Here is a 12,666-nt window from a genome sequence, read left to right on the forward strand (position 1 = left end):
TCAGGTGACTGAGCCCCAGGTGACTGAGCCCCAGGTGACTGAGCCCCCAGGTGACTGAGCCCCAGGTGACTGAGCCCCCAGGTGACTGAGCCCCAGGTGACTGAGCCCCAGGTGACTGAGCCCCAGGTGACTGAGCCCCCAGGTGACTGAGCCCCAGGTGACTGAGCCCCCAGGTGACTGAGCCCCAGGTGACTGAGCCCCAGGTGACTGAGCCCCAGGTGACTGAGCCCCAGGTGACTGAGCCCCCAGGTGACTGAGCCCCAGGTGACTGAGCCCCAGGTGACTGAGCCCCCAGGTGACTGAGCCCCCAGGTGACTGAGCCCCAGGTGACTGAGCCCCAGGTGACTGAGCCCCAGGTGACTGAGCCCCAGGTGACTGAGCCCCCAGGTGACTGAGCCCCAGGTGACTGAGCCCCCAGGTGACTGAGCCCCAGGTGACTGAGCCCCAGGTGACTGAGCCCCCAGGTGACTGAGCCCCAGCGGAGGGAAGAAATACAACTGCCAACACCAGAGACCAAAGGTATACATTCTAATAACACGTATATCACATAAGCATATTATGCAGACAAGACATCTTAATCATCTATGTTACCCAACAAATTCTGATTCATCCACCACAAGCCTTGTCTGGCAGCCAGACACTTCAGTCATTTACTGCCTTTTAAAAAAACATAGCAGATATGACTGACTTGCTTAAACAAATGTGGTTTCTACTGACAATTGAGATGTACAAACTATGGCAAAAGGCTACGACAAGTGGATAAGAGGCAATCCGAAATTTCGATTAAGACATTAATGAGCGAGCGACGACGGACGTAGTCAATATAACCATTTGTTCAGCACTTTGAAATGTACAGCGACAGCACAAAGGGCAAGAAGGTAGAAGACATCAATGCATTGCGCAAAGCAGCCACAACTGTCATTAAGAGTGTCAACGATTGAGTCTTTGAATGAAGAGACTTGAGATAAAACTGTCCAGTTTGAGTGTGCAGCGAACTAGCTGCAGTGAACTGAAAAGACGAGCAACCCAGGGTTATTAACTCCAAGACTGGGGGACTGGTTATTTTACAGAGTGAATTTAATTCCTGAATCAACACTATAAATGAAAAATCAACACGGGGCAATTTGCTGTGTATAGAGAAAAGTGCATAAAAGTGAATTCCATTCCATTTACCCGCTTAACTCGGGTGGGAATTCCCCACTATGTGCCAACTGGATGTACTCTGTCAATCTAACCTGTATGCTAAATACACAGAGAAAGAACGAGCTGTTCATAACCCCGTATGACAATAATATACCATATAAAAACCTAGTGGTCAGCTGAAAAAACTAATCAAATGAAAAGTCGTTCATTCCAGAATTTGGTTTTACTTTTATTACGAGGTTGATAAAAACACAAGTCATCCCACAGTCAGACAGATGAAGCAACAGAAACACTATCTTCTTCTGCTTCTTCTGTGTGTCCATTACATTCCCATCAGGAGGGTCTCCAGGTAAACAAACAACAACAACAACAAACATGATCGTGAGGTCACTTCCCAAATAGCTCCCTATTCCCGTCTTTTGGGAAGGTCACATCAGCACTATAAAGGGAACAGGGTGTCTTTTGAGAAGATCACATCAGCACTATAAAGGGAACAGGGTGCCTTTTGGGAAGGTCACATCAGCACTATAAAGGGAACAGGGTGCCTTTTGAGAAGCTCAGCTAATCAGTATTCTGAATCTCAGACGTGTCCTAGGCCAGTTTGAGCAGTTCTGTAACCATGACGCCCACCCCGTCAAACACCTCATGTATGGGAGCGTTACACATGAAGGCGGAGGAGGTGACCAGCTTGTTCTTCACATCGATGTGGACCTCCCCCACTTTCTTATTCACGTGTTTACAGCCCAGCTCCTTCATGGAAGTTGCCGTCTGGGCATGGGGCCATCTAGTGGCAGGAGGGAGAAGAAAAGCAGCAGGGTTAAAAACATACTGCTTTGTTCTGTTAAAACATATCAGCACACACACACACACACACACACACACACACACACACACACACACACACACACACACACACACACACACACACACACACACACACACACACACACACACACACACACACACACACACACACACACACACACACACACACAACTGAGACATTGTAACTCACCTCTCACACTCCTTGTCCTGTCCCACAGTGATCTCACACCCCGGCAGGGCCTTAGCAGCTAGGACAGGGGAGATGCAGCACATAGCCAGGGGCTTGCCTGCAGCGTGGAACCCCTTAATCAGCTTCTCTACTTGGGGTTGAACCGTGAACTCCTTCCCCTTCACAGCCCAGTCAGACAGATTTTTAGCCACGCCAAAACCACCTGCAAAACAAAACACAGTTCAGTTGAGAGGAGCACCGCGGAGACCAGTGGTTTGGTCATGTTTGGGGTTGATGGGAGTAGAATGATTGAAATGAAGTCATAGTGAAAGAGTGATGATATAGTAACAGATATATAGAATAAAGGAGAGATGATATAGTAACAGAGATATAGCACAAAGGAGAGATGATATAGTAACAGAGATATAGATTAAAGGAGAGATGATATAGTAACAGAGATATAGCATAAAGGAGAGATGATATAGTAACAGAGATATAGAATAAAGGAGAGATGATATAGTAACAGAGATATAGCATAAAAGGGAGATGATATAGTAACAGATATATAGAATAAAGGAGAGATGATATAGTAACAGAGATATAGAATAAAGGGGAGATGATATAGTAACAGAGATAGATTAAAGGAGAAATGATATAGAAACAGAGATATAGAATAAAGGGGAGATGATATAGTAACAGAGATATAGCATAAAGTAGAGATGATATAGTAACAGAGATATAGAAAAAAGGAGTGGTGATATAGTAACAGAGATATAGCATAAAGGAGAGATGATATACTAACAGAGATATAGAAAAGGAGTGGTAATATAGTAAAAGAGATATAGAATAAAGGAGAGATGATATAGTAACAGAGATATAGCATAAAGGAGAGATGATATAGTAACAGAGATATAGCATAAAGGAGTGATGATATAGTAACAGAGATATAGAATAAAGGAGAGATGATAAAGTTTTTACTGATAAAATATTAAGACAGGACTGTGTTAGTCAGTACCAGTATCATATTATCAATGTGCTGGTGCTAGATGAAGGAGTAATGCTCACCTGGGATAACGAGGGCGTCGAAGGCGGTGATCTCTAGCTTGGCAAGGTCAGACACATCGCCGCGGGCGATTCGAGCACTCTCCTCCAGGACGTTGCGTTTCTCAGCCGTGGGTTTCCCCTCACAGTGGTTCACTACATGCATTTGGTCCTCGTTGGGGGCAAACATCTGGACCTGGGAGAGGGAAGGGGAGGAGAAGAGAGGAGGAGTGAGGAGGGGGATGACAGGGGGAGGAGAAGAGAAGAGAGGAGAGGATGGGGAGGCGGAGGAGGGTGGAGTAGAGGAGAGGAGTGAAGAGGAGGCGGATGAGGGGTTAGGAGAGGAGGTGAGAGGAAGGAGGAGGAAGAGGAGAGGAGAGGATGGGGAGGCGGAGGAGGGTGGAGGAGAGGAGAGGAGTGAAGAGGAGGCGGATGAGGGGTTAGGAGAGGAGGCGAGAGGAGGGAGGGGGAGGAGAAGAGAGGAGAGGAGAGGATGGGGAGGCGGAGAAGGGTGGAGGAGAGGAGAGGAGTGAAGAGGAGGCGGAGGAGGGATTAGGAGAGGAGGAGAGAGGAGGGGAGAGGAGGGGGAGGAGAGGGGGAGGAGAAGAGGGGAGGAGTGAGCAGGGGGGAGGAGAAGGGAGGAGAGGAGAGGATGGGGAGGCGGAGGACAGGAGAGGAAAGGAGTGGAGGGGGAGGAGAGGGGGAAGAGAAGAGAAGAGAGGAGAGGATGGGGAGGCGGAGGAGGGTGGAGGAGAGGAGAGGAGTGAAGAGGAGGCGGAGGGGTTAGGAGAGGAGGTGAGAGGAGAGGAGTGAAGAAGAGGTGGAGGGGGGGTTAGGAGAGGAGGTGAGAGGAGGGAGAAGGGTAGAAGATGGGGAGGAGAAGAGATGAGAGGATTGGGGGAGAGGGGGAGGAGAAGAGAGGAGAGGAGAGGAGGGGGAGGAGAGGGGGAGAAGAAGAGGGGAGGAGTGAGGAGGGGTAGGATGTTAGATACTATTATCTTCTATTAGCCCCAGCCCTAATGTTGACCACCCTTACCTTAGCCCTAACCCTTATGTAGACCACCCTTACCTTAGTCCCAGCCATAACCCTAATGTAGACCACCCTTACCTTAGCTCGAGTCGTAACCATAATGTAGACCACCCCTACCTTAGCTCCAGTCGTAACCATAATGAAAACCACCCTTACCATCGCCACTAACCCTAATGTAGACCACACTTACTTTAGGCCCAAACCCGAGTGTAGACCACCCTTACCTTAGGCCCTAAACCTAATGTAGACCACCCTAACCGTAGGCCCCAACCCTAACGTAGACAAACCTTACCTTAGCTCCAGCCCTAATGTAGACCACCCTTACCTTAGCAACCTAACCCTAATGTAGACCACCCTTACCTTAGCCCCTAACCCTAACGTAGACCACCCTTACCTTAGCCGCTAACCTTAACGTAGACACTCCTTACCTTAGTCCCTAACCCTAATGTAGACCTCAATTACCTTAGCCACTAACCCCAATGTAGACCACCCTTACCATAGCCCCTAATCCTAATGTAGACCACCCTTACCTTAGCTCCTAAGCCTAACATAGACCACCCTTACCTTAGCTCCTAAGCCTAACGTAGACCACCCTTACCTTAGCCCCTAACCCTAATGTAGACCACCCTAACCGTAGGCCCCAACCCTAACGTAGACAAACCTTACCTTAGCTCCAGCCCTAATGTAGACCACCCTTACCTTAGCAACCTAACCCTAATGTAGACCACCCTTACCTTAGCCCCTAACCCTAACGTAGACCACCCTTACCTTAGCCGCTAACCTTAACGTAGACACTCCTTACCTTAGTCCCTAACCCTAATGTAGACCTCAATTACCTTAGCCACTAACCCCAATGTAGACCACCCTTACCTTAGCCCCTAATCCTAATGTAGACCACCCTTACCTTAGCTCCTAAGCCTAACATAGACCACCCTTACCTTAGCTCCTAAGCCTAACGTAGACCACCCTTACCTTAGCCCCTAACGCTAACGTAGACTACCCTTACCTTAGCCCCTAACCCTAACGTAGACCACCCTTACCTTAGCCGCTAACCTTAACGTAGACACTCCTTACCTTAGTCCCTAACCCTAATGTAGACCTCAATTACCTTAGCCACTAACCCCAATGTAGACCACCCTTACCTTAGCCCCTAATCCTAATGTAGACCACCCTTACCTTAGCTCCTAAGCCTAACATAGACCACCCTTACCTTAGCTCCTAAGCCTAACGTAGACCACCCTTACCTTAGCCCCTAACGCTAACGTAGACTACCCTTACCTTAGGTCCTAACCCTAACGTTGACCACCCTTACCTTAGCTCCAGTCATAACCCTAACGAAGACTACCCTTACCTTAGCCCCTAACCCTAACGCAGACTACACTTACCTTAGCCCCTAACCCTAATGTAGACCACCCTTGACTTAGCCCCTAACCCTAATGTAGACAACCCTTACCTTAGCACCTAACCCTAGCGTAGACCACCCTTACCTTAGCCCCTAACCCTAACGTAGACCGCAATTACCTTAGCCCCTAACCCTAACGTAGACCACCCTTACCTTAGGTCATAACCCTAAGAAGACCACCCTTACCTTAGCCCCTAACCCTAATGTAGACCACCCTTGCCTTAGCCCCTAACCCTAACGTAGACCACCCTTACCTTAGCTACAGTCATAACCCTAACAAAGACCACCCTTACCTTAGCCCCTAACCCTAATGTAGACCACCCTTACCTTAGCCCCTAACCCTAACGTAGACTACACTTACCTTAGCCCCTAACTCTAACGTAGACCACCCTTACCTTAGCCCCTAACCCTAACGTAGACTACACTTACCTTAGCCCCTAACCCTAATGTAGACCACCCTTACCTTAGCCCCTAACCCTAATGTAGACCACCCTTGCCTTAGCCCCTAACCCCAATGTAGACAACCCTTACCTTAGCACCTAACCCTAACGTAGACCACCCTTACCTTAGCCCCTAACCCTAACGTAGACCACCCTTACCTTAGCTCCAGCCCTAATGTAGACCACCCTTACCTTAGCCCCTAACCCTAATGTAGACCATCCTTAATTTAGCCCCTAACTCTAATGTAGACAACCCTTACCTTAGCCCCTAACCCTAACCCTAATGTAGACCACCCTTACCTTAGCTACAGTCATAACCCTAACAAAGACCACCCTTACCTTAGCCCCTAACCCTTATGTAGACCATCCTTAATTTAGCCCCTAACCCTAATGTAGACCACCCTTACCTTAGCCCCTAACCCTAACCCTAATGTAGACCACCCTTACCTTAGCCCCTAACACTAATGTAGACCACCCTTACCTTAGCCCCTAAGCCTAACGTAGACCACCCTTACCTTAGCCCCTAACCATAATGTAGACCACCCTTACCTTAGCCCCTAACCCTAACGTAGACCACCCTTTCCTTAGGCTCTAACCCTAATGTAGACCACCCTTACCTTAGCTCTAGCCCTAATGAAGACTACCCTTACCTTAGCCCCTAACCCTAATGTAGACCACCCTTACCTTAGCCCCTAACCCTAATGTAGACCACCCTTACCTGAGCTCCAGCCCTAATGTAGACCACACTTACCTTAGCCCCTAACCCTAATTTAGACCATCCTTACCTTAGCCCCTAACCCTAATGTAGACCACCCTTACCTTAGCCCCTAACCCTGACCCTAATGTAGAACACCCTTACCTTAGCCCCTAACACTAATGTAGATTACCCTTACCTTAGCCCCGAACCCTAATGTAGACTACCCTTACCTTAGCCCCTAACCCTAATGTAGACTACCCTTACCTTAGCCCCTAACTCTAACGTATACCACCCTTACCTTAGCCCCTAACCCTAACGTAGGCTACACTTACCTTAGCCCTAACTCTAACGTAGACCACCCTTACCTTAGCCCCTAACTCTAACGTAGACTACACTTACCTTAGCCCCAAACCCTAATGTAGACCACCCTTACCTTAGCCCCTAACCCTAATGTAGGCCACCCTTACCTTAGCCCCTAACACTAACGTAGACCACCCTTACCTTAGCTCCAGCCCTAATGTAGACCACACTTACCTTAGCCCCTAACCCTAATGTAGGCCACCCTTACCTTAGCCCCTAACCCTAATGTAGACTACCCTTACCTTAGCCCCTAACTCTAACGTATACCACCCTTACCTTAGCCCCTAACCCTAACGTAGGCTACACTTACCTTAGCCCTAACTCTAACGTAGACCACCCTTACCTTAGCCCCTAACTCTAACGTAGACTACACTTACCTTAGCCCCAAACCCTAATGTAGACCACCCTTACCTTAGCCCCTAACCCTAATGTAGGCCACCCTTACCTTAGCCCCTAACCCTAACGTAGACCACCCTTACCTTAGCTCCAGCCCTAATGTAGACCACACTTACCTTAGCCCCTAACCCTAATGTAGGCCACCCTTACCTTAGCCCCTAACCCTAACATAGACCACCCTTACCTTAGCTCCAGCCCTAATGTAGACTACCCTTACCTTAGCCCCTAACCCTAATGTAGACCATCCTTAATTTAGCCCCTAACTCTAATGTAGACAACCCTTACCTTAGCACCTAACCCTAACGTAGACCACCCTTACCTTAGCCCCTAACCCTAACGTAGACCACCCTTACCTTAGCTCCAGCCCTAATGTAGACCACCCTTACCTTAGCCCCTAACCCTAATGTAGACAATCCTTAATTTAGCCCCTAACTCTAATGTAGACAACCCTTACCTTAGCCCCTAACCCTAACCCTAATGTAGACCACCCTTACCTTAGCCCCTAACCCTAATGTAGACCACCCTTGCCTTAGCCCCTAACCCTAACGTAGACTACCCTTACCTTAGCTACAGTCATAACCCTAACAAAGACCACCCTTACCTTAGCCCCTAACCCTTATGTAGACCATCCTTAATTTAGCCCCTAACCCTAATGTAGACCACCCTAAACCTTAGCCCCTAACCCTAACCCTAATGTAGACCACCCTTACCTTAGCCCCTAACACTAACGTAGACCACCCTTTCCTTAGGCTCTAACCCTAATGTAGACCACCCTTACCTTAGCTCTAGCCCTAATGAAGACTACCCTTACCTTAGCCCCTAACCCTAATGTAGACCACCCTTACCTGAGCTCCAGCCCTAATGTAGACCACACTTACCTTAGCCCCTAACCCTAATTTAGACCATCCTTACCTTAGCCCCTAACCCTAATGTAGACCACCCTTACCTTAGCCCCTAACCCTGACCCTAATGTAGAACACCCTTACCTTAGCCCCTAACACTAATGTAGATTACCCTTACCTTAGCCCCGAACCCTAATGTAGACTACCCTTACCTTAGCCCCTAACCCTAATGTAGACTACCCTTATCTTAGCCCCTAACTCTAACGTATACCACCCTTACCTTAGCCCCTAACCCTAACGTAGGCTACACTTACCTTAGCCCTAACTCTAACGTAGACCACCCTTACCTTAGCCCCTAACTCTAACGTAGACTACACTTACCTTAGCCCCAAACCCTAATGTAGACCACCCTTACCTTAGCCCCTAACCCTAATGTAGGCCACCCTTACCTTAGCCCCTAACCCTAACGTAGACCACCCTTACCTTAGCTCCAGCCCTAATGTAGACCACACTTACCTTAGCCCCTAACCCTAATGTAGGCCACCCTTACCTTAGCCCCTAACCCTAATGTAGACTACCCTTACCTTAGCCCCTAACCCTAACATAGACCACCCTTACCTTAGCTCCAGCCCTAATGTAGACTACCCTTACCTTAGCCCCTAACCCTAATGTAGACCACCCTTACCTTAGCCCCTAACCCTAACCCTGATGTAGACCATCCTTACCTTAGCCCCTAACACTAATGTAGACCACCCTTACCTTAGCCCCTAAGCCTAACGTAGACCACCCTTACCTTAGCCCCTAACCATAATGTAGACCACCCTTACCTTAGCTCTAGCCCTAATGAAGACTACCCTTAGCTTAGGCCCTAACCCTAATGTAGACCACCCTTACCTTAGCCCCTAACCCTAACGTAGACTACACTTACCTTAGCCCCTAACCCTAATGTAGACAACCCTTACCTTAGCACCTAACCCTATTGTAGACTACCCTTACCTTAGCCCCTAACCCTAATGTAGACCACCCTTACCTTAGCCCCTAACTCTAATGTAGACCACCCTTACCTTATCTCCAGCCCTAATGTAGACCACCCTTACCTTAGCCCTAACCCTAATGTAGACTACCCTTACCTTAGCTCCAACCCTAATGTAGACCACCCTTACCTTAGCCCCAACCCCTAATGTAGACCACCCTTACCTTAGGCCCTAACCCTAATGTAGACCTCCCTTACCTTAGGCCGTAACCCTAATGTAGACAACCCTTACCTTAGCTCCGGCCCTGCTGAGGTGGACCAGTACAGCTGACGCCTCGTGGATCTCAGTCCCATCATAGACTCCACACCCTGACAGAATTACGGCTACACACTTCACCATGGCTTCTGCAACACACACACACACACGCACACACACACACACACACGCACACACACACACACCATATGGTCTGGAGTTAGACCAGAACAACAGAATGGAGACAGGGATAGCACTAACAGCTGTTTGATTAAACTGTTCCCCAGACTGTGTCCTTACAAACCCCCTTGTTTTACCATCAATGCAGCTCACTGCACATGGAGGGGCAGGTTACATACACCACATAGCTGAGTGTCCGTGTGTAATGTTACAAAAACCAAATTGATTGGTCAATGTAGTGTCAGGTACACCAAGGTTTGCCTCCCAAATTGCACCCTATTCCCTATATAGTGTACTACTTCTGGTCAAAAACGAGTGCACTAGGGAATAGGGTGCCATTTAAGATGACTTGGCACCTCCCAGCAGCAACTATTAAACATTTAAAGGCCTCAGGTCCACCGGTGACAGAAGTCTCCTGAAAATCCGAACATGACTGAGTCTCTGGAGGACTGTTTCCAGGTAACAAACAACACAGGAAACACACCACTCTCTCTCTCTTTCTTTATCTCTCTTCCTCCCCCTTCCCACGCTCTCTCTCTGTCTCCCTCCCTCACTCCCTTTCTCTCTCTGTCTCTCTCCTCCCCCCTTCTTCCCTCCCTCTCTCTCTATGTTTCTAGTCAACAACACCTGGTAGAGGCAGACAGAAACAGGAACTGGAGTGGAGAGTAGAGTCGGTGTAAAGGAACAGAAAGCACAGAGATTTAGATAAGCATCAGTTCACCGATCATTATAAATATTGTAAATGTTGCAAGTCTACATGAAAGTATTGCTGTTGTGTTGTGTATAAAAGACGAAGAACGTTACCACATTTCCATCCTAACACCACAATGTTCACCTGGCGTCACATTTCCAACTCTAAATACAACATGAATACTAACGTAATAGGGAAGTAGACTACTAGTTTACTAGCAGCAGTAGTAGTTCTCTCACCTTGTAAAGGTACACTACAGTAGTATATGGTCTGTTCCGTCTGTGGCGTCTTCTCCTACCTGCTGTCTCCTGTTGTAGTGAAACTGGAATCCTACTGGCTTTATACCCTTCCTGCCTAGGCTGCCCTGGCCCCGCCCACGGAGGTGTGGTCTGGGTTACAGCTTTACATAGAAGGCTGAAGGGCTGGCTGTCTGTACGGGACTGATGCAGGGAGGGGAAAGGGAAACTGCTGCTGCCTTCCTCTGTTTGGCCAATGTTAAATCTGCTAAGTCATTCTGACATTGGTTGGATCGGATGGATGGATGGATGGATGGATAGATGGATGGATGGATGGATGGATGGATGGATGGATGGATGGATGGATGGATGGATGGATGGATGGATAGATAGTGTCAGTGTGTCAGTATTGATGAAAATACTGTGTAGATTATCAGTCTACAGAATCATTTATTTATAGACAGTATAGCGAAGACTACAATAAACACAGTTTGTATTTACAGACAGGTGTGCCATATCTCAGTCATAGTCAGCTAGGTGGGTCATATCTCAGTCATAGTCAGCTAGGTGGGCCATAACTCAGTCATAGTCAGCTAGGTGGGCCATATCTCAGTCATAGTCAGCTAGGTGTGTCATATCTCAGTCATAGTCAGCTAGGTGGGCCATATCTCAGTCATAGTCAGCTAGGTGGGCCATATCTCAGTCATAGTCAGCTAGGTGGGCCATATCTCAGTCATAGTCAGCTAGGTGTGTCATATCTCAGTCATAGTCAGCTAGGTGGGCCATATCTCAGTCCTAGTCAGCTAGGTGGGCCATATCTCAGTCATAGTTGCTAGGTGGGCCATATCTCAGTCGTAGTCAGCTAGGTGTGTCATATCTCATAGTCAGCTAGGTGTACCAAATCTCAGTCATAGTCAGCTAGGTGTACCATATCTCAGTCATAGTCAGCTAGGTGGGCCATATCTCAGTCATAGTCAGCTAGGTGTGCCATAACTCAGTCATAGTCAGCTAGGTGTACCATATCTCAGTCATAGTCAGCTAGGTGTGTCATATCTCAGTCATAGTCAGCTAGGTGGGTCATATCTCAGTCAAAGTCAACTAGGTGTACCATAACTCAGTCATAGTCAACTAGGTGTGTCATAGCTCAGTCATAGTCAGCTAGGTGGGCCATATCTCAGTCATAGTCAGCTAGGTGGGCCATATCTCAGTCATAGTCAGCTAGGTGTGTCATATCTCAGTCATAGTCAGCTAGGTGGGCCATATCTCAGTCATAGTCAGCTAGGTGTGTCATATCTCAGTCATAGTCAGCTAGGTGGGTCAAGTGGGGGCGCCAACCCACTCAAGTGATGCACCCCTCCTAGGGACAGCATGGAAGATCTCCAGTAAGCCAGTGACTCAGCCCCTGTAATAGGGTTAGAGGCAGAGAATCCCAGTGGAGAGAGGGGAACCGGCCAGGCAGAGACAGCAAGGGCGGTTCGTTGCTCCAGTGCCTTTCCGTTCACCTTCACACTCCTGGGCCAGAGTACACTATATCATATGACCCACTGAAGAGATGAGTCTCCAATAATGACTTAAAGTTTGAGACTGAATCTGCATCTTTCACATGGATAGGCAGACCATTCCATAAAAATGGAGCTCTGTCAGAGAAAGCCCTGCCTCCAGCTGTTTGCTTTGAAATTCTCGGGACAGTAAGGAGGCCTGCGTCTTCTGACCATTGCGTACGTGTTGGTTACAGTGCCTTGCGAAAGTATTCGGCCCCCTTGAACTTTGCGACCTTTTGCCACATTTCAGGCTTCAAACATAAAGATATACAACTGTATTTTTTTGTGAAGAATCAACAAGTGGGACACAATCATGAAGTGGAACGACATTTATTGGATATTTCAAACTTTTTTAACAAATCAAAAACTGAAAAATTGGGCGTGCAAAATTATTCAGCCCCTTTACTTTCAGTGCAGCAAACTCTCTCCAGAAGTTCAGTGAGG

At 48.0% G+C, this 12,666-nt stretch overlaps 1 protein-coding gene across 1 annotated transcript; it reads right to left on the reverse strand.

Annotated features, from left to right (window-relative positions):
- Positions 1–1,347: 1,347 nt before the first annotated feature.
- Positions 1,348–10,816, reverse strand: LOC110504475 (glutamine amidotransferase-like class 1 domain-containing protein 3A, mitochondrial). The gene is made up of 5 exons (XM_036970157.1): positions 10,685–10,816; positions 9,611–9,723; positions 3,203–3,374; positions 2,159–2,360; positions 1,348–1,927 (listed from the first exon to the last, which is right to left on the reverse strand). The coding sequence occupies exons 2-5, from the start codon at positions 9,716–9,718 to the stop codon at positions 1,735–1,737; spliced, it is 675 nt and encodes a 224-aa protein (XP_036826052.1). The 5' UTR covers positions 9,719–9,723; positions 10,685–10,816; the 3' UTR covers positions 1,348–1,734.
- Positions 10,817–12,666: the final 1,850 nt, after the last annotated feature.

The sequence above is a fragment of the Oncorhynchus mykiss genome, chromosome 31 (genome assembly GCF_013265735.2).
Source record: "Oncorhynchus mykiss isolate Arlee chromosome 31, USDA_OmykA_1.1, whole genome shotgun sequence".
NCBI classification, from domain to species: domain Eukaryota; kingdom Metazoa; phylum Chordata; class Actinopteri; order Salmoniformes; family Salmonidae; genus Oncorhynchus; species Oncorhynchus mykiss.